Source organism: Alexandromys fortis, unplaced genomic scaffold, assembly GCF_014885135.2.
Source record: "Alexandromys fortis isolate MF-2015 unplaced genomic scaffold, M_Fortis_MF-2015_v1.1 scaffold_15, whole genome shotgun sequence".
Taxonomy (NCBI): domain Eukaryota; kingdom Metazoa; phylum Chordata; class Mammalia; order Rodentia; family Cricetidae; genus Alexandromys; species Alexandromys fortis.
The window spans coordinates 10,182,082-10,203,461 of NW_026067911.1; the positions used below are offsets into that span (position 1 = coordinate 10,182,082).

The following is a 21,380-nucleotide window of genomic DNA, read 5'->3' on the forward strand; positions in this document are numbered from 1 at the left end:
GAACATATAGAAAATACCTCAAGATATAGGCATTGCAAGGATTATCTGAAAAATGCCTTATTATTAAGAAATAACACTAAGAATTGATCTAAGAGATTACATGGCATAAAAAAGCTTCTGAAAAATAAACTATAAGTGAAATCCAGGCTTCAGACTGGGTAAAAACATTTTTGCTAACAATTTATCTAATAGAGGATTAGAATGTAGAATACATAAAAGAACTTGAAAATGAAACAAAAACACTTAACACAAAACTAACATCTGATCAGTAAGTTCGTTAATGAACTAAATTGATGTCCAAAAACAGAAATGGTCAGTAAATATATGGACAAATATTCAACATCCTTAGCCATTAGGGAAATGCAAATCAAAATTGCTTTGTGATTTCCTTTTCACCCAAGAAAATCAAACAAAAGCTGGCAAGGCTGTGAGGAAGGAAGAGTCCTTAGTCACTGATGGAAGAAATGTAAACTTGTGCAACCACTATGGAAATCAGCATGGAAGTCTCCAAATTAAAAAAAAAAAGCCTATATAATCTAAGTTGGAGACATATACACGCATATGTACTCACATACAATACTCTAAATCAACATACCACAGAGACACTGGCACATTCTTAGCATCTCTACTAACAATAGCCAGGAAGGAATGGAACCAGTCTAGATGTTCACCAACAGACGAATGGATAAAATTTACAGAGATACAGCAGCATTTAATTCAGCAAGAAAGATAAATGAAATCATGATATTTGCAAGAAAGCTGATGCAACTGGAAATCATCATACCAAGTCGAGCAAGCCAGACCAGAAAAGATAATCTGTGTATATATGGCGTATGTGTTTGTGTGTGAGTGTGTATGTAAGATGGAATGGAACCCTGAGGGTGCTAGGAGGATATATTAGGGAAGGGAGAGGAAAGTAGAAACAGGGACTATTTAGTGTGGGAAGGAAACCAACCATACAGTAGGTAAGGACATAAATGAGAGCAGTGTGGGAGGGGAACAAATTACAAGTGTATGGCTCATGAGTATGAAAATGCCATCACTAATGCATTATTTTGTACACCAACTTAAAATTATTAAAAATAGAAATTATAAAAACATACTTGGATGTTTTTATAAGTTCTCTTAAAAGATAAATAATTCACCAAAACCCATATTAATAGAAAGTCCAAAAGAAAACTTACTTAATTTCAAGTTGTTTTATTCTATTTTCTGCACTCTTTAGTCTTAGCTGAAGATCATCTTTTGAACGCTCTGCAGCAAGACATCTTTGGTGCATTTCTTCCAGTTTTCTGTAATCACCTTCATCCTGTTTGCCTTCACGGTAAATCTGAGGAAGAGGCTTATAAACATTACCTTATAGGAAGAAATTATCTCGGTAAATAAATGATGCTGAGAAATAGCCACGACTGTGTGGTCACCTTTTCCTAAGGTAAGATATCTTTTAAAGAAACCCATCATTGATTCATTCACAAAATAAAATGCTACAAACTGACAACTAATCATGCTCACTATAAACTATTCAACTAATACAGAAATGTAAAACAGCTGCTGAAACTTCAAAAAAAAATGCTTTAAATGTCAATTTAAAAACAACTAGTGGTCGGGCTGGGTATGCAGCTCAATGGTAGAGCAGCGCCCTTGCTAAGAATGTACAAGGCCCCAAGTTTCTTCCTAAAACATCAAAGAAAGAAAGAAAAAAAAAGTGTAGTAATTATTTAGTAAATATTCTTAAAAAAAATCTTCTACCAAAGTACTCAAAAGTAAGAGTGTGTTTTAGGGTAACTAGTAGATCTTAAAGTTCTAGAACTTTGCTTTGGGTTACCAGGACAAGAACACAGCTAAGATCGGAGTTACCTTTCTCAGGGGCAGGTCAGCTAGAGCCTGTGCCTCCTCTTACAGCACATGGGCTAACTACCTAGCAGGCCCTGAGGTCCAGATCACACTTTCAGACAAACAGTTCATCTAACTGCCCTCTCAAGAAGACTGCTGGACTGGGCCACCTATGTTGTCCCACTGGTAAGGCTGCGCCAACCTTCCCATAGAGGTGGAATAGCAGTATGTCCGCACTATTTGCTGGGACTGCAGTCCTACAGTGCTATGGCCTTGGCTCACTGCTGTGTGGATAATAGAGAATTAGTTGCTACGCCTTCTACGTTTTCCACTGCACTACTATAACCTTGGCCATGTAATATTAAAAAAATCCATCCTGAAGTCTGATATGCAGCTGGTAGCATTCTAAAAAGAACTTACATGACATGAAGGACATCTGCAAGTGTCTACCTTGGAGCAGATTTGCATATGCTTATTTTCTAAAATGAAGCTGCTCTGCTTTGTAAATTACTGTTTTACTACCTGATTTTGTCATGATTTTTGACAACATGGCTAGATCACAATCTTTGAATGCCATGGAGTTAGCCTATCAAAATCAAATCCTGACTTCATTGCTTAGTGTTTTTTTTAACACTGTGTAAAGTTACTTAGCCTTTTTATGCAAGTCTCTAACATAGCACCTTCAACATGAGTGCTTATATTTGCCTGTCCTTTCTTTATCAAGACACTTTACAACAACGGGACATTCACCGCTAATGAAAAAGCATGCAACTAGTTTTTAAGATGAAGTTTTTATTTCAAATATCATTAGGGTATTTTATCTACTTATTATATTCTTTAAAAATACTGTATCTTATGTGCATGAGTGTTTGCCTGCAAGTAGGGTTGTGTATTTTGTTAAAGAGGTCAGAACAGGGCATTGGATCCCCAGGAACTGGAGTGATGATTGTGAGCCTTCACATGGTGCTAGCAAATGAACCCAGGTCTCTGGAAGGGCAGCCAGTACCCTTAACCACTGATCTCTACAGCCCATATTACTACATTCTTAGAAGGTAAAAATCCGGGGCAGAGAAATAACTCAGTCAGTAAACTGCCTGTTGTATAAACACACACATAAAAGCTGGCTATGGAGGCAGTGCCTGTAATCCCAGCTCTAGGGTGAGAGATTTGTGTTATTTCTGGGGTTGCTGGCCAACTCTCCAGCTGAGTTGCTAACTTACAGTTTCAGTGAGACTCTATCTCAAAAAATAAGGTGGAGAAAGACTGAGGAAGACACTAATGTCAACCTCTGGCCTCTATACACACATGCACACCTACACATGCATATAGATGCGTGCACGCACACACACACAGACACACACACAATATAAAGGTAAAATTCATAGCAATCCTATAATATTTTGGTTATATATACTTATCATACTCCAGTCTAGCCTCAGTAAGTTGGTATAAAGTTAAAAAAAAAAGAAGAAATGAATAGTACTTTTGGGATGAGGCAATAAAAATAGATACCTAAGAAAGTTATACCTTGAAGTACGAAGTTCAAAGAATATGGGTATTCTTAGAAAGAAATGGATGTAGGTGATGTAAGTATTTAAATGAGGCTTCAGTTGTATGTGAGTAAAGACACTGTCCCGAGTACTGATAAGGCCAGTGGGAACAGAGCAGGCAGCAGTGTGAGAAGAGTACTTCCTTCTTACCTTCTCGAGTTCTTCTTCCACAGCTCTTTTCCCTCTAATGGCTCGATCGATTTGACCTTGCTTTTCATCACAGTCCTATAAAATCAAGTCATAATGCAAATAAATATATCTGGTAAAACATTAAGGTGAGAAAAAGTGGAAAAGTAAAATGGTTTGTTCATAAAAAGAATACTTCAGTTGCCTCATCAACTCAGTAAGGCCACAGTCTTACGTAAGTACATAGTACTTACAACTAAGTTAGGATAACTACTGGGCACAGTAACTGTCAAACTTCAAAGAGTGACCTATCCCAGGATTTCAGAAATTGCCTTCAGCTCTAAGATACCAAGGAATTAACAGAATATGTAAGAGGTAGAGGCTGGGGTACTCATGGGAGAAAAAACTGAGCCTATATTTTGGATGTTACAGGTTCTCTCTCTCCTCTCTCCTCTCTCTCTCTCTCTCTCTCTCTCTCTCTCTCTCTCTCTCTCTCTCTCTCTCTTTTCGAGACAGGGTTTCTCTGTGGCTTTGGAGCCTGTCCTGGAACTAGCTCTGTAGAGCAGGCTGGTCTCGAACTCACAGAGATCCGCCTGCCTCTGCCTCCCGAGTGCTGGGATTAAAGGTGTGCACCACCACCGCCCGGCTCAGGTTCTCTCTTCATATAATATCCTCAAATTATCTTGCAAAAGGAACCATACAGTGTCACAATATCTCAAGGAAAACATCTGGCATAGGAAGTGCAAAATTCTAACAAGTTTTCCTTCATAAAATACCTAATATCTAGGGAAATCTATTAACATGAGCATAAAACATTGAAACATTTACCCTTAAAAGACTTTACATGTCAAACATTTTATTTAGTAATTTAACAAGTATATCAATTAATCAATTATTTTGCCAAGATATTAAAAGCACAAGAATCAACCAGTGAGTTCTTCATAATTATTTTTCTACTTATTTGTAAATAAGCATAGTTTTACTGTGAAACTGCTTTGCTGACAGTACACTACGAGTGATACTCATTTTCATAATTATACAAAAGGTCTACCTTACTGCTTGCAATTTTTTTTTTCTAGACAGGGTTTCTCTGTGTAGTTTTGGAACCTGCTCTGGTACTAAAGATCCACTTGCCTCTGATTCCTGAGTGCTGGGATTAAAGGCACCTGCCACCACTAATTTGACAAAACTGGAGTCACCTGGAAAGAAGGACTCTCAACTGAGAAACTGCCTCCATCAGATTGGCCTGTGCGCAGGTCTATGCTGGAGCATTTTCTTGACTAATGACCAGCAAACTGTGGGTGGTGCCACCCTGAGGCACATGGTCCTAGGCTGTATATGAAAGCAGGCGGAATAAATCATAAAGAGCCAGTAAGCAGCATTTTTCCATGCTCTCTGCTTCATTTCCTGCCTCTAGGTTCCTCTCTTGAGCTCCTGCCTTGGCTTCCCTGGATGATGGACTGTAACCTATAAACTAAAATAAAGTCCTTTCTTCTAGTTGTTTTCTGTCAGTGTTTTATCACAGCAACAGAAAGCAAAGTAGGATGATATATTAATAACAATGCTGGATCATACTTCCAGATCCAGGAAGTGGACTATAAAAGAAAAGAATGGCTATGCATATATCTATGCCCCTACTTAAGCCATCTTCCTCTGACACCAAGTGATGATGGGTCCAACAGTATTTGGTTAGCCTGGGTTAAAAATGAATAAAATGAAACAGAAAAGTTGTAATACTTATGATTAACATACTGTCATACTAGTTCTATTAAAATGCACTATAATATTAAAATGAACAGTATAAATTTTTATTAAAAGTTCTTTTGATGACCACTGATATACCTGCTTTTGAACATATACTAATTTTTCTGGCATTTGTGAAATATTTCTAAAATCATACTTTATAAAGGGTTAGCAAAGGTTAGCAAATGTTAAAACTGATAGCACAGAAGTTCCTATTCAAAAAAATAGAGCTTATTTAAAAAAAGATAGCCTACACTTTTTCATTTGGAGACTGAAAACCAGCTGCACGTTTCTTAGAACTAGCTGTCTTTACTGTATTCTATAGGTTCTCACAAGACGGATTCCATATTCACCTGATTCTAGGAAGCTTTAAAGTTCTCCTACAGCTTCTTCAATGGTGTACTTACATATCTGTAGGGTTATTTTTATAATTTCCCTTGCTACTGATTTCTAGTTTTACTATTCTATGACTTAATAAGTAGTAAGAATTACTTCAATTGTTCTGTATTTTTTGTTTTTATATAGCTATATATTTTTCTCTGCTCCCCTCCCTGCCTCTCCCCTCCCCGTCAACCCTCTCCCATGCTCCCAATTTACTCAGGAGATCTTGTCTTTTTCTACTTCCCAAGTAGATTAGATCCATGTATGTCTCTCTTAGGGTCCTCATTGTTGTCTAGGTTCTCTGGGATTGTGATTTGGAGGCTGGTTTTCTTTGCTTTATTCTATATTTTTTTAAAGAGCTGTTTATGAACTACACTGTGACCTATTTTAGAGAAAACTCCATAGGCTGCTGAGAAAACAGTGTTCTATAGAAGTGCATTGCCTAATTTATAGTGTGCTTCAACACTGAAGTTTCTTCAGCAAATTTTAGTCTGGAAGACTTAACGTCGATATGAAAGAAGTGGGGAAGTCCTCCATTATAAGTACACTGTACATCTGATGTCAGTTATGAAACTGGAAGTCCTGTTTCTTTACTTATTTTATTGATAATTTCTTCCCTTTATTAATATGAAGTGGTCTTCTTTATCCCTCCTGTGTAGTTGTTGCTAGAAAGCTATTTAGGTCAGAGTTCATTATTACTTCGCCCTGCTAATTTTTCAATTCCACTCACTGGGTATATCAATTACCATTCATTCACTTCTGGTCTGTCTTTGCCAGTAAGAAGTTTCTTAAAGAAATTTATAGCTAGTCTGAATCTTTTAATTGGGGAATTATAACTATTTGCATTTAGGGTTATTATTATTGAGTTGCTAATTCCTCTAGTTTTGTTTTCTAATTGGTTTGACCATTACTATTTTCTTTGTCCTGATGCACATGATGATCTCTGGTGGTTTCCTTAGTTGGACAGGGCTAATTCTTTCATACTTTTGTTTATTTCTCTTACGAAATGCATTCTTTCCGTGTTCTCATGAGTGTGGTTTTTCCTCCTCTCCGTACAGGCTTCCTTTTAGCATCTTCTGCAACACTGTCTTGGTGGTCATGAACTGCTTTAGTTTGTCATTGTCATGAAAGGTCTTTATTTCTCCATTAATTTTAAAATGTACATTGCTAGATACAGTAAGCTTGCTGGCAATTACTCACTTTCAGTATCTGAAATACATTGTTTAATGCTCTCCTGATGTGCAGTACTCCTGATGAGAAGTATTCTCATTCAGGATATAAACTCTACATAGCCTAGAATTATCTTGAACTGCTGGGTTCACAGATGTGCATCAGCACACAATTTACATGGTGCTCAGCGTTTCCCACATATTAGGCATACATTCTACCAACTAGGCTACACGCCCAGCCTCAAAAGGGTATTTCTTTTTTTAAAATTGTTTTTATTGAGCTATATATATTTCTCTGCTACCCTTCCTTTCTCTCCCCTCCCCTTCTACCTTCTCCCATGGTCTCCATGCTTCCAATTACTCAGGAGATCTTGTCTTTTTCTATTTCTAGAAGGGCATTTCTAATCCACCCTAGAAATCTCCATATTTTTAAAATTACCTTTAATATTTAAAATGCTTTTTAAGTAGACAGCACAATTTTCCCACAGAATAAATGTGATAGTAGATGTTATAGATCTTTAGAAAAATCATTCAGATAGAAAAGTGTTTGATATATGGTATAAAATACATTTGTTACATAATGAAATTGCCAAAATAGTTTTTTACAGAATAGTGAGTTTTATATAGATTTGGTCGTTATACCATTGTTTTAAGGATCCCTAGACAATTATCATTCTTTTTGGAAAACAGAATAAAAATACTTGTTTTTATACCATTTACAATTCATTAAAGTGATCTCTGATAAAAAGCTATTTTTCTTTTCTTTCTTAAAGCTGCAAGTTTTGTTTTTGGCAATCTATGAAAGAGAACAAACAAAATAATAAGACACAATTTTAGATGACTAATAGGCCATTCTGCATCAGATTGCTTTTACAAAGGTTCCTACATCATAACTACAAGTGAAACTAAGTAAGCAGAAAGTAACCATCCCTGGTTGTTACATCCCGGACCTCTACATATAAAGTTTGCTAAAGTACATTACATGGTTTGTAGTTTTCCAGAGGTATTTAAATATTATTCTGTGATGATTATTTACTTTAAAGTATTCTGTGCAATAGGAAAAGCTAAGGCTGCTAGGAAACCCCCACCTTGGAGCGTTACAATCTATTTGGAGATGTTTTCCTGGAAGGAGCACGGTTGCACAAACGGTGATGTGTTGAACATACACTAAGGCACATTATTTATCAGAATACATAAAATATTGATAAAATTTTATACCAGATTAAAAGTGATGGAAGGATTCAGAAGAGGTGTATTTGTGAAGTTGTAAGTATCTTTCTAATTCCTAGACATTTTGTGTTTTGATCTTTTGGGAACAGTTATTACATTTAATTTCATTAAACCTTCAAGTTAAATTTGAATTTCCAATCTCTTGTCAAACAAAACTCCTTTCCTCACTGCCCCCCTTTGCCTACTCATCCTTATTTATTAATTTGTAGGAAGCTTTACTATCTTTCTTGTTTCCCACTGATATATATATATATAACTTTTCTTCCTTCCTGGCCTTTCAGATCAACCCAGCATCCAGCAGGAGCTGCAGCTGGCTGGTCTAGTGGCCCTGTGTTCTATCAATGACAAATGAAATGTGTTGAATGCTACCTGTTCTACTTTATCTACCACAATCCAAACACAACACAAAGCATTTCTGTGGATTTTTACTTTGTTTAGCCTAGGTCATTCTTATCAAACGTATATGGAACAAATGAATTCCCAATAACATATATACTGGTCTTTAAAGCAAGTAATATTTGGAGGAAAATACTAACAAGGTTTTCGAACATACCAACTGAAGAGCTGAAAGTTCTTCCCTTAATTGTGAAATCAGTACTTCATACTGTTTCTTTGTGCTTTCAACCTGTGAATTAAGACACAATTTAGGTAAAGAATAAAAAAAATGATTACTGACAAACACATAACATGGTGAATTTTATTAAAAAAAGATATAGCTTTTATGGCATAAAAGATAAACAGGAATATAAAGTATGAAATATTTGTCATGAGCATGCACACAGATGGGCTGAGGCAGGGAGATTCTGTTCTTTCTGCCTGGACTATATAGTGAATTCAACGCTACCATAAATTATACAAGCCATACAGACCAGACCAGACTAGACCAGACCAGACCAGACCAGACCAGACCAGACCAGAGAACTGTTCTTGTAGAACTGGTTTAGTATACATAAGGCTCCAGAACCTCAGCATTGCAAAACAAAGAGTGGCCATGAGAACTAAAGATAGAACTGGATGGTATATTCAAAAGGACAGAGGCTGTAAAGTATTTTGGTCTCAAGATCCTTTTACACTGTAAAAACAGAGCTTTAGTTATAATGGATTTTTTGACTAGCATTTTACCATTATTAAAAATGAAAGCAGAAAACCATACAAGTTTTAACATATGTCCCCCAAATAATTTAATCATTATCTTAGATAGCATAACTAATGTTATTCTCCCCCACCCCTACCCCTTCTCTCTTTTGAGACAGTTTCTCTGTGTAGTTTTGGAGCCCACCCTGGAACTTGCTCTGTAGACCAGCCTGGCCTGAAACCCACAGAGAAGTGCCTGTCTCTGCCGCCCGAGTGCTGGGACTAAAGGTGTGCACCACCACCACCCAGCAGCATTAAGTAATTTTTAAATGAAAATAAATATATTCTCCCAATCTAAAACTTTTGAGGACAGTGCATTTCCAGTTTCTACATATTTACTGAATGCCAGGCTGGAAGGTGCTGCTGCATGTCACAGCCGAGGAGCACTTTACACCTGTGAGAGAAGGAGCGTGAAAACCAATGTCTGCAGTCTCCCTGAATGCTGCAAAATGTCAGAGGAGGAGCAAAGCAGAATCATACACTGGACATGCAATTAATAACTTTTAAAGCACTTATGTTCTCTGTATAGGGTCTTTGCACAATGTACACTAGACACTAGTGCTGAGTCAATGAGAGTTCAAGGAAAGTTTGAATAAACATGAAGGTTTTCAGAAACCGAGTAACTGGTGAGCACACAGCATTTCGAAGAATTAGTTATACTTCATCTTGATGTTTGTAACATTTCCTAAAAGTTTCTCAGGGTTTTTAAAGGACTAAGAGGTTTATTGATGAGGATATAGACCAACAGGAAACTTTTATGATCTTAAAACCTTTGGAAACTTTCTCATATAAAAAGACCTATTTTAATGATACGGCACAAACTTTCCTTAGAATACATTTAGTATTGCCTGCTGTGCACTTTATTTTATTAATTAATATTTGTTATCTTTTGGAAGACCTGCCAAACAGAGTAAGTGGCTCAATTTTAGGCTTTACTTTGAGCTATAAATTATGTTGACGTTTCAGATAAACCAGGATTAAGGATCACTCTATTTTGCTTACAGGTCAGTAACATGAGCACAGCATGTGTTGAGGATCATGTGCCTCATTTCATTGTTCTTACAAGAGCCCCATGAGTTATTACCTCCATTACAGATGAGGAGGTTAGTGCTAGAATCCTAGTTAGTAAAGGCTTGGTGCCCAGCAAGGCCTTATTGGGAGATGGTAGAACCTTTAAAAAGTGGGGTCTACTGGGAAATCTTCAGCTCACTTGAGATAAGCATTTGAAGAGGTTGTTGGGACCTCCTATCTTTTATTTCCTGGCTATGTGATGAGTGGTTTGGCTCCACCATGTGTCTTTGTTATGATGTGCTATCTTGCTGAGAGCCTGACAATGAGATCAACTAATCACATATCACAGCCACTGGAACTGTGAGTCAAAATAAATCTTTCTTGTCCTAAGTTAAATCTCCCATAGCAATGGAAAGCTGACTCTGGCCTCACAGCAGGGGAATAGGCATAGGTCCAATCTAGGCTCTCTGAATGCAAGTGACAGTTGCATGGCTGGGGCAGACTGTGGGGCCACTGACAATGAGATCAGGTTATCCCTACTGCTTGTACTGGCTTTTTGAAACCCATTCTCTTTGGAAGGATACCTTACTCAGCCTAGACATAGTAAGGCCTTGGTCCTGCTTCAAAGCAACGTGCTAGACTTTGGTGACTTATCATGGGAAGCCTTACCCTCTCTGAGGAGTGGATGGGTCATGGGGTAGGAGGGAAGGTGGGAGGAGAACAGGAGGAGGGAAGGGAGTGGGAACTGGGATTGGTATGTAAAATGAGAAAAGACTCCTTTTTAAAAATAGATTTAAAAAGTTCTGTCCTTAAAAGCAAAGTCGTATCTGTCTTCTGACACAGTTTCTGAACTATGCTTCAGTGTCCAACTGATACAGCTAACTTGACACTTTACAACAGCAATAAATATATTGTAAGCATTTTGTAATGCTGCCAAACTCAGTGGAAGGAAAGTATTTTCTGAAAAGAATCTTCTGAGGTATTAACCCTGACTATATTATCAGTGGTCTAAGGTTCATGGAGAGCTTTAGCTGGGACCTGATGAAACAGTGTGGACTGAGGAAGTTTATACAGAGACTAAAATCTCTCTTATCCCACCCTCTGCATTTCCCTTCCACTCTCTTTATAGTTTCTCAGTGTAGCCCAGACTGTTTTGAACACACAAATTCATGTCAGCCACCCACTGATAGGCCTGTGTGCTGTGTCACTACAACCAGCTTGGTTTTTACAAACACACAAACATATTCTTTACATAAACATTTTCTTTTATAGTTTTATGAATAAAAGGATAGTTGTGAATGAAATACCAACTAACTACTTAATAATAGACAAGACTAATAATGGCCATATAATAATAATAATGGCCAACCTTTTATTTTAAAATTTTAAATTGAAATATCTGAGATAAGTCATTTTTGTACTAAAAAGCAAACTTTTTTTGTACAATTTATAACTAGAACAGAAATATACAAAATTATGCTCATTATATTCACTATAGTCAATAAATAGAGACAGAGCAATTGACAATTGTAATAAATAGGGAAATGATTGATAACAAAGACATTTTCAAGGAAAATACTTTCAGCTAGAGCTGAATAATCAGAAATAAATATACATAAATATTTACAATGCTTATTGTATAAGAAATACAATATGAATAAATATATATTCTTTATTCATCAAAATATTACCTATTCTCTGAAATTACAAACACTGCAGGAATATAAAGATGTAGATAGTAAAGAATTTCATGATTCTAATATTTGCTTGGGGATGTATACATGTATATGCAGTTTTGTTTCATATATGCCACAGATAATTATTAAATGACTACCTAAAGAAAAGGCCAAAAATAATGTAAATTTAATTTTCCTTTTCTAGTATTCTCCCATTTCTCGCCATCATGAGGATGCACTACTTTTAAAGTTTAGATAATGAAAGCTGGTAATTGTAGAACCAACATAAGGTAGAGAACAAATAAAATGCTTGGCACACACTGAATCCCTGGACTAGCAGGGAAAGGCTGGTTTAGGGAAGCAGATAGGAACATGCATGAAAGGGACGGTCTGAGATTAAGAGGATCTGTTTAGTTAAGACACGCAGACTCAGGGGCCCACCTGGGGGGCTTACAGATAGGGAGGTAACTAGGGTCAAGGAAGGACACAAGAGCCTCAGATGTCCACTTGGGCTACTTACAAATAGGAAAATACCTAGAGTCTATGTGGCAGATGCCACAGTTTATAAAGATATTTAGGATAAACATTGAGACTACAATGCTTTTTAAAAATGCACTGAACTTATAGGTTAACATGAGTAAAACTTGAATCAGCCTTAAAAAATCAATGTATTTTAATTGATCTTAAAAATGCAGCTAGAATGCTAATACATGATAAAATATTTTTACAAAGATAATGAAAACAACCAATATTTAATATTAGCCATTAAAAAAGTATGTCAAGAGTATTGAAAGCTATAGTCTAAAATTAGAATATTCTCAGGCTAACGTATAGGGAAGGTACTTGCAGAAAGGATTAGAATAAAAAGAGTTTAGTCTGACTGTCTTAAATTTGAATTTTTACATTGGGAAATTATCTAATTTCAATAAGTAATAAAGTGCAGTCACACATTACATAACAACAGGGTTTGCTCTGAAACACTGTTTGGGGAATGTGATAATGGTGACTAACAAGAGTTCACAGGCTGTGAAACTACACAGCATGGTAATGGATGGCAAGGTACATGCAGTGGTGCTGTCTACCCCAATGTTTTCTAGCACGAAAAGGTACTGTAAATATACCAGGTAACAGGTGTTTCAGCTCTATTATAATTTCATAAGGTTACTGTTATCATACATAGCTTGTTCTCAAGCAATATGACTTTATAAGGCATGACTAAAGAATATTTCTAAGGGATATATTTCCAATGTATTTATAAAATGAAAACTACCATTTAGTTGCTTGAAAGCAAATAGGTTGACTTTGTGTTTTTAAATAATAAAAAAATCACTTGAAATTGTAGTCCATTAAGGGGAAAAATATTGAGCACAAAAAACATAGGTAAGAAAAAACTCACTTGCAGTCAAAGACTATGTAGTGTATTACACTATATCACAGCAGTTCAATTAAGGGAAAGAAACATCAGTTTTTAATTACTTACATACATAGTTCCACACAGTTTTTAAGAGTGAGTGCACAAGGTTTTAATTTAAAGTATTTAAATAGCATTTGGTCTTAGGACTTAAATTCTTAAATCTTGTATTTTAAATATAATTAAAAACTCCTTACTTCTTTCCTTGCTTTTACAGCAGCATCTTGTATAAGCTGGGAAATTGTTTTCTTCATTTTCTCTCTGTCATCTTCTTTTTGCTTCTCTTCAAGCAGAATCTTCAGAAGATAATCATGGCACGTTAAACATCACATTTCACTGGGAACGGAATACAGTCTTTGACAGCAGAGTCTCATTCTAGATTGCCAGAATGCCTCCATTGATGATCTCGCATAAGTTATGAATGATAAACAATCTCCCCAGCATTGCCCACCTTTTCCTAATTAAGTCTCTGCAGAGTTTCTCACCACTTTTTTCATCTCCACAACTGAAAGTCTCAGGGTCATTCTGAACTTTTCTTATTTTTAATACATAAATAAAAATAAGCAAATCTTTTTTTTAAAAAAAAAATAAGGAAGAGCATTCTATATTTTGAACCAGCAACCACAAGATGGAAACCCTCCAGCAACTAAGCAATGAGTCAAGAGGAAACTTAATATAACAGCCACAGTCTGCTTCTGAAGGATTTCCTGACTTAGGTGCCCCGTCCTCTCTCAGTTACACACCACATGACATCTGATAAGTGTTTACACAACTATGCTTCAGAGGGCAAAGACAAATAACTTTGCCCCATTCTTAAATTTTCTATCTGGGTATGGAGAACAGTTTACAGGCACAATGTGTCTCCTTTTGGTGGTCCATGTGGCAGGCAAATATTCTGCCACTGAGCTGTATCTCAAGACCTACTGTCTGCATTTAAACTAATCCAGGAGTGGAGAGACAGACTTTATGTCACAAAGGGAACACTAACTGAAAGGTGTAAGCACTTCAGCATTTCGCGTCTTAAGTTGTGGGAGCCACTGGCCTTAAGTTCATTATCCTCCGGCTCCACTTCCTCTGAGTGCTGGGACTGCAGGCATGTGGCACCTCATCCAACTTCCTTTTAACTAGGCTTATAAAATCCAACTTATATTATTTCCATTTTTAGTATTTCTCTTGAAATATCTACCACTTCAAGAAAGAAACGTTAATAATATACTTCCTTTATTCCCTGTGCATTTCCTACTGGAGTACTCTGCATATATTACAAAGTTCAGAAATGTTGGTATACACATTAATGCTATAAGGAGCTCTACAAAAAGGGGAGTAACATTTTACAAAATCATCTCCTTTTTGTCTTCTATTAATTATACCTATTTACAGGGAAACAGCACAAGAAACAAAGCATAGTCCAGAACAGTACAGGAATCAAAGGGGCTAAGGGGTTGAAAAAAAAAGGACGAGTTGAAGAATCCATCTAGTCTTTGAGCTGCATTTAACTTTGTCAATTAAGCTTCTGCTCGGTGAGGGAGCTGTACAGGTAAAAGGGAAAGAACACGAGTAAGCGGCATCTGACTGAGTCCACGCTGGTTAACGAATCTGACAGCACAGAGGATGCAGGAGAGTGACTCGGGGATCGGGGATATAAAAGTCTGATATCTAAATACTATTTCTGAAAATGACTGTTAGTATATTTTATGATATTACTCTTACCATCTAAAATATATATAGCATGATTATTTGATAATGGGAGGTGTAGTGTTTTGTTTCCATGCATTGATTTGGTAGCTGATGATCCTTCTATTGTTAGGGCATGTGAAGATCTTATTTATAAACACGCTTGCACATTTTCTCACCTGATTCTTTTTAAGGTTAGCTTCTTCTAAGAGTTGCATGCTATCTCTGGCTCTTGAAATAGCCTCGTATTTCTCATTTTCTGATTCATTACACTTTGCTTGTAGCTCTTTGATCTGCTTTTCCAAATGTGTTTTCCCTGTTTTTAGTACATTGGCTTCTTGAATAGCTATACACAATCTAGAAATTAATAACCACAATATGAGAGTTAAATATTTTAAAGGGAAGAAATGGCATATGAGGTTTACTAAACACTACCATAGTGTGGTATTATGCGTGCTATTTTCACTTGTATTTCTCATTTAAACCTTGATATAGTTCTATAAAAGTAGATTTTTACAAACTCCATTTTAAAGAAAACCATATCTAGAGAGTTTCAGCTTTTGATTAAGAATAAAAAGAGCAGCAGGTCTGAGACTGCGGTAAGATATTTTCATTCCAATTGTGTGATGACTCTTAGGGTTTTTTGGTGTCTCTTTTGGCCTTGACACAGGAGAACTTGTTTGTGCTATTCTGAGGCTCTGTTTTAGGAAGAAGTCACATGGCTCCCATACTTTTTAATCTTGTGAAGACTTCAGAGATGTATACAACGTATTTTCATCATATGGCTCTCCCAGTGCTCTCCCCAGCTCCATTACTCCCCCCTCAACGTGTTCTCCATCTACCCCCTAACTTCATGCCCGTTTTTTCTTCCACTAGGTCCACTTTGTGCTACTCATATGGGAATGTGTGGGAGATCATTTATGGGATGTAGGAAACCCACCAATGGTTACCCCCCCAAAACAGTTTTAATCTCCCTCTCTCAGTTGCCATCAAATGCCATGAGCGCCTCAGCTAGGGATGAGGCACTAAAAGTCCCTCTCCATTTCATGCTGGATTTTTAAACTGGCTTGATCGTCTGTAGGTCTTGCGTAGGCGACCACAGCAGCAGTTCTGGTCATATCCAGAAGCCAACCTTTTAGGGCACACCTCCTCATCCTCTGGCACTTATATTCTTTCTGTCCCTTTTCTGGGATGTTATCCCAGCCTCGGAGTAGGGGTGGGTAGGGATGTTTACATACTTGTTCTACCTACTGCCAAGCATTCTGAGAATAAATAAATACCTACTCTCAGAACTTTGAGGAGTTATGAGTCTGTGAAGAATCTTCTCTGACCAAGGCTGAGAGCAGCACACGTCTCTTGGCATGTTCAGAGTTGTAGATAACTCTATGCATAACAGATTACAATCATGTATTTGACTTTCAGCCATAAATACAATGTGAATTCATGGGCTGTGAGCATTTAATCTTTCATAGCTTACTAATGACAATTTTCAAGATCCTCAAAGGAACATTACAGAACTAAACAGAACAACAAAACGAAAATATTCTAGCATAAGTGTTTGTAGTAAAATAGCAATTTAAGGCAGAGCTATAGAATATATTTTAAAAAGAAGCTCACCTTTTCAAAGATAATTTAAAGTTATTGCTCCCAAAAAACTTGAGGGAAATTATATTTTCTCAAGTACTTTTTTCTTTGTGTAACTATTTAGATAACTTTTTAAACATAAATTTTTATTCAACTTCATTATCCTTTTATTTTCTGCTTTAAAATGGAAAGAAAATTTGATTCTGAAACTAAAAATGCTATGCTGCCTCGGGGAAAGCTAAAGGCAGTAAACAACTTACTTGTACATGAAAAAGATAATGTACAGCTTCCTGAATTGTTTAAATGTGCTTATATTCTGTATCTTATGATTGTATTAGCTCAAGTTCATGCTTTGGACAGGGTCTGCTACGTATCCAAGGCTGGCCTTGAACTCATGACTCCCAGTGCCTGTACTGTCTCCTGTACACCTCTTCCTGACCGGGATCTGTAACCTGAAGCCTGCCTGTTGCTCTCATCATTGCATTCATAACATGCCTTCATTAGTGATTTTGTCCTGTTTTATGACTACAGAAGTCTTCTATTTTGGAAGATATCATCTAGAGTAATCGGAATGTGTTCCCAGGCCATGGCTATTCACACTTCGCTCAGAACAGATTCACTCTTACTCTTTTTGATATGAGAGCTGCGATTTATTTAGGTCAGCAATTACAGTGCTCAGTTCCTAAGAAAACGTCGTTTCATTATTAAGATGTTTAAGGTTTTATTCTCCAGAGGATATTCAGACAGCTATTATATGATCAGAATAGCCCCCTACTCATTGTCAAACACGATTTTTTGTTTTCTACCCTTTGGTGCACTGGTGATATGACGCCGGCTGTACCTGGCCTTCGTTCGTCCCTTACGTCGATAATGCTGGGCTTTACTTGAACTCTATGCTCCCAGGAAGACAGAGGAACTTAACTAGTGCCCCATACTTATTCTAAAAAGTTCCTCTATTCCTTTCTAGAAAAGGGCAGACCCTGTATTCACATATGCTAAGATCCTTTATGATGTCTCCCATAAGAGCCATTCCTCATTTGTTTAACTGCCTGTGTGAAATCTTTATCAAAATTAAAAAAAAAAATTCCCCATTATGATCATCCTTTCTAATGCAAAGTCCGATCTGTCTGGTGCTTTTGGCTTTTACAGCGCTAGGGAGTCCTTAGACTACCCAATAAAATCTTGAATGAATTTATTTATATTTTTTAAATTATGTGTCTATGTCCATATCTCTGTGTGGTTATGTGTATGTGTAACCACAACATCTTAGAAGAGAGCATTGAATCTCCTGGAGCTGGAGTTACAGGTGCTTCTGAGCTGTCCAGTGTAGGTGCTGGGACTAAATTAAGATCTTCTGTAAGGGAAACAAAAGCTCTAACTGCTTAGTCATCCCTCCAGCCTCAAACAGAAAGCTCTATGTTTAGATCACTTTCACACCACTGTTCTCTTTTTCTGAGTACAATGAGTACTCAATGCATGTTAAGTGAGTGGTTTCACCTGCGAGCCTAGAAGTTGCTTTAAAGACAGTGTTAACTTTTTCTTCAGGGTACAGAACATGACACAATGGTTAAGAGCACTGGCTGCTCTTCAAGAGAGCTTAGTTTGATTCCCACCACCCATGTAGTGGCTCAAAACTATCTGCAACCCCACTGTAAGGGAATCCACACTCTCTATGGCCTCTGTGGATACCAAGCAGGAAAGCAGTGCACAGACACATATGTAGGCATAACACCCATATGTGCAAAGTTTTTCTCCAAAGAATGCATGGGAAATTATACCTAGTCTCCCTGGGATTTATTTATAGATCTCTCAGCATTATTTCTGCTCAGAAGCATAGTAATAAGAATTCCAAACATACCTTACACATACTTCGTGAAGCCATTCAAAACATAACTATCAAAGACAAAACTGCTCACCACTTCTCTATCTTAGATATAATCATTATTGATTCCTTTAAAGGTCATATCCATTTTTTTCTGCCTTTGTTAGCTATTCTAAATCTTAGATGGCAAAATTCTTAGCATAAACAGTATATTTTAAAGTTAGGATGGGCAGAAGTATTATTGTTAATTTTATTATCATGAATATGCCAACAATAAAATTTTATTAAACAAAAATTACTCATTTTATAAGTAAATAAAATCATTAAAGTTATTGGACCATATATGTATGTATGTATGTATGTATATATATATATATATATATTTCAATACCACATCATTTTTAACTTGGGTCAATAAAAAACTTTGAAGGAGTGTTATGGTAAAAATATGAACTATCAGGGTCTGGGAAGATAGCTCTGTCAGTAAAAGGACTTTCTATATAACCATGAGGACCTGTGTTTTATTCATAGTATCTAAGAGAGAGAGGTGTGGCAGTGTCTCAGGCTCTTAGGGCTATGAATGCAAGGACAAAAGGAAGCTGGTGTTTGTCAGTCAGTCAGGCTAGTCACATATGGGAGCTACAGTTCTAAGTGAGACGCTGACTCAAAAAATAAGGTAGAGAACAACAGAGGAAGACAGCTGATTCTGACCTCTGACCTCCACAAATATGTGCTCATGAGCTACACAAATATGAAATATTAGAATTATGAGAATGTATCATCAGTTTACTAAAATAATTTTTAGCCATGATTTAATAGCTTAAATATTAAAGTAAGGGTATATGACTAACCCAAGAATAGTCAACTGACATCTAAAATAAGACATCATTTTAGTACTGGTATCATGTTACAATCTACTTCTTAGTTTTAAAAAGGAAAAATACGTTCTCCAACTTAAATAAAGTTTAAAATCTAATTTTCAAGCTATGTTATTCAATTTGCACAAAGAAAAGGGATTAAGGAAAAGAACTCGGGGGCCATTTGATACGCATTTGTATAGTTCAATAGTCTACAATAAGAAGGTTTGGCATTTAACCTTTTGGCAGTTAACAATGGTAAGAGGAACAGCTAGAAGTTAGTGGCTGATGCCTGAGATACTAGGAGGTATCTCATAATTATTGACACAGTCTCAAAGTGTAAAAAAAAAGTCCCTCACAAAAGGCAAATGGTATTGTGTTGTTGTTTTGATTTTTTTTTTAACTTTTAACTTTTATACTCTTTGGGGCCTGCCACTGAGCTTCCAAATAAACACACACAGTCTTAATAACACTCATAAAAGTCCGGCTTTAGCTTGGCTTATTTCCAGTCAACTTTTCATAAATTACTGCATCTACCTTTTGCCTCTGGGCTTTTAGTTTCCTATATACCTTTCTTTACTTCTTACTCTGTGGGTTTGCTGTGTAGCTGGGTGGCTGGCTCCTGGAGTCCTCCTTTCTTTTTCTTGCTCCTCAATCCTCTTTTTTCAGATTTTTCCTATTTATTCTCTGCTTGCCAGGCCTGCTATGCTTTCTCCTGCTTTGCTATTGACCATTCAGCTCTTTATTAGTAAGGCAAAGTAACACAGCTTTACAGAGTTAAACAAATGCAACACATCTTTGCATTCTTAAACAGATACTCCACAGCATAAATGAATGAAACACATCTTAAAATAATATCCCACAACAGTATTGTCAAAAATACTCTTTTATGATGGGCAGAGGGAGAGATCAGTGATCTCATCCAGAAAATGGATGAGAAGGGCAACTGGAGATTAGCATTTCCAAGAATATAGGAAAGATTGGTACTGGCAGCTTGATTGCTGGGGAACAATAAAGTTAAAAATCAATCTGCAGCCTACAGGGCTTTCCTGTCAGACTTAACGTAAGAAGCAAGACTAATCTACAGCATTCAGCTCTTAGAAATAATCTTTCTGGTAGGGTTTATGGCCTAAGAACATTAATGAATAGTTAAAAATTGACATTTTCATTGCTCTCTGTTTCATTGGTTATTTAGACCTTAACTGTATTATTTGCTAAAACACAGTATTATGGAGGATTTGGTAAATCATCAAATTTCGTCAGATACTATGATTTAGAAACTTTAAACATTTTTCAGAAGGGCTTTCTGTTTCTAAAAAAAAAACTTGAAATACTTTAAAATCTGTAAGCTTACATCAAGAGGACTGAAAATGATGAAGATGATTTTGGTGCTATAGCATTATAACAGAGGTCATAATGGAGACCAGGTGGGAGTCAAAGTATGTCTCCTCACAAACCCAAGCCCCTGCTACCAGGGGAAAAGCTTATCTTCTTTTGCAGACACCCATGGCTAAATTTACACATTCCTATCTTCTGAATTTAATTTCATGTTTTGCTTAAGTTGCGATACTGTTAGGTAAGGCAGAGACAGACTGAGGATTTCTCCCAGGTTTGGACAAAACTGCATGTGTGTAAATGTATGTATGTATGGATATATGTGTGTATATATACACATTTTTTCCATTTATTATTCCAAATATTATGTTTTTTCTTAATGTGGGTGATTGCCAGAGCCAGGTTTTATAGATGGTGACTCTAGTAACCATACTAACAGAATGTCCTGGTAACCAAGAGTTTATTTCTTTTCAAAAAAGTATTAAAAAAAAAGTATTACAGGTTGACATCCAGTTGTGCCAGCACCATTTGTTGAAGATGCTTTCTTTCTTCCATTGTATACTTTTAGCTCCTTTATCGAACATGAGGTGTTCATAGGTTTGTGGGTTAAAATCTGGATCTTCTATACGATTCCATTGGTCAACTTCTCTGTTTTTATGCCAATACCAAGCTGTTTTCAATACTGAAGCTCTGTAATAGAGTTTGAAGTCAGGGATGGTAATGCCTCCCGAAGTTCCTTTATTGTATAAGATTGTTTTGGCAATCCTGGGTTTTTTGTTTTTCCATATAAAGTTGATTATTGTCCTCTCAAGATCTGTGAAGAATTTTGATGGGACCTTGATGG

At 36.6% G+C, this 21,380-nt stretch overlaps 1 protein-coding gene across 2 annotated transcripts in view; it reads right to left on the reverse strand.

Annotated features, from left to right (window-relative positions):
- The window catches only part of Sclt1 (sodium channel and clathrin linker 1), a 92,382-nt gene that overhangs the window by 26,376 nt on the left and 44,626 nt on the right, over positions 1-21,380 (reverse strand). For both annotated transcript variants that reach the window (XM_050138404.1, XM_050138405.1), the window contains exons 9-13: positions 15,118-15,295; positions 13,462-13,560; positions 8,586-8,657; positions 3,534-3,608; positions 1,185-1,330 (exon numbers count right to left, since the gene is read on the reverse strand). In XM_050138404.1, coding sequence (XP_049994361.1) covers positions 1,185-1,330; positions 3,534-3,608; positions 8,586-8,657; positions 13,462-13,560; positions 15,118-15,295 — 570 coding nt within the window. The remainder of the gene's footprint in view (positions 1-1,184; positions 1,331-3,533; positions 3,609-8,585; positions 8,658-13,461; positions 13,561-15,117; positions 15,296-21,380) is intronic.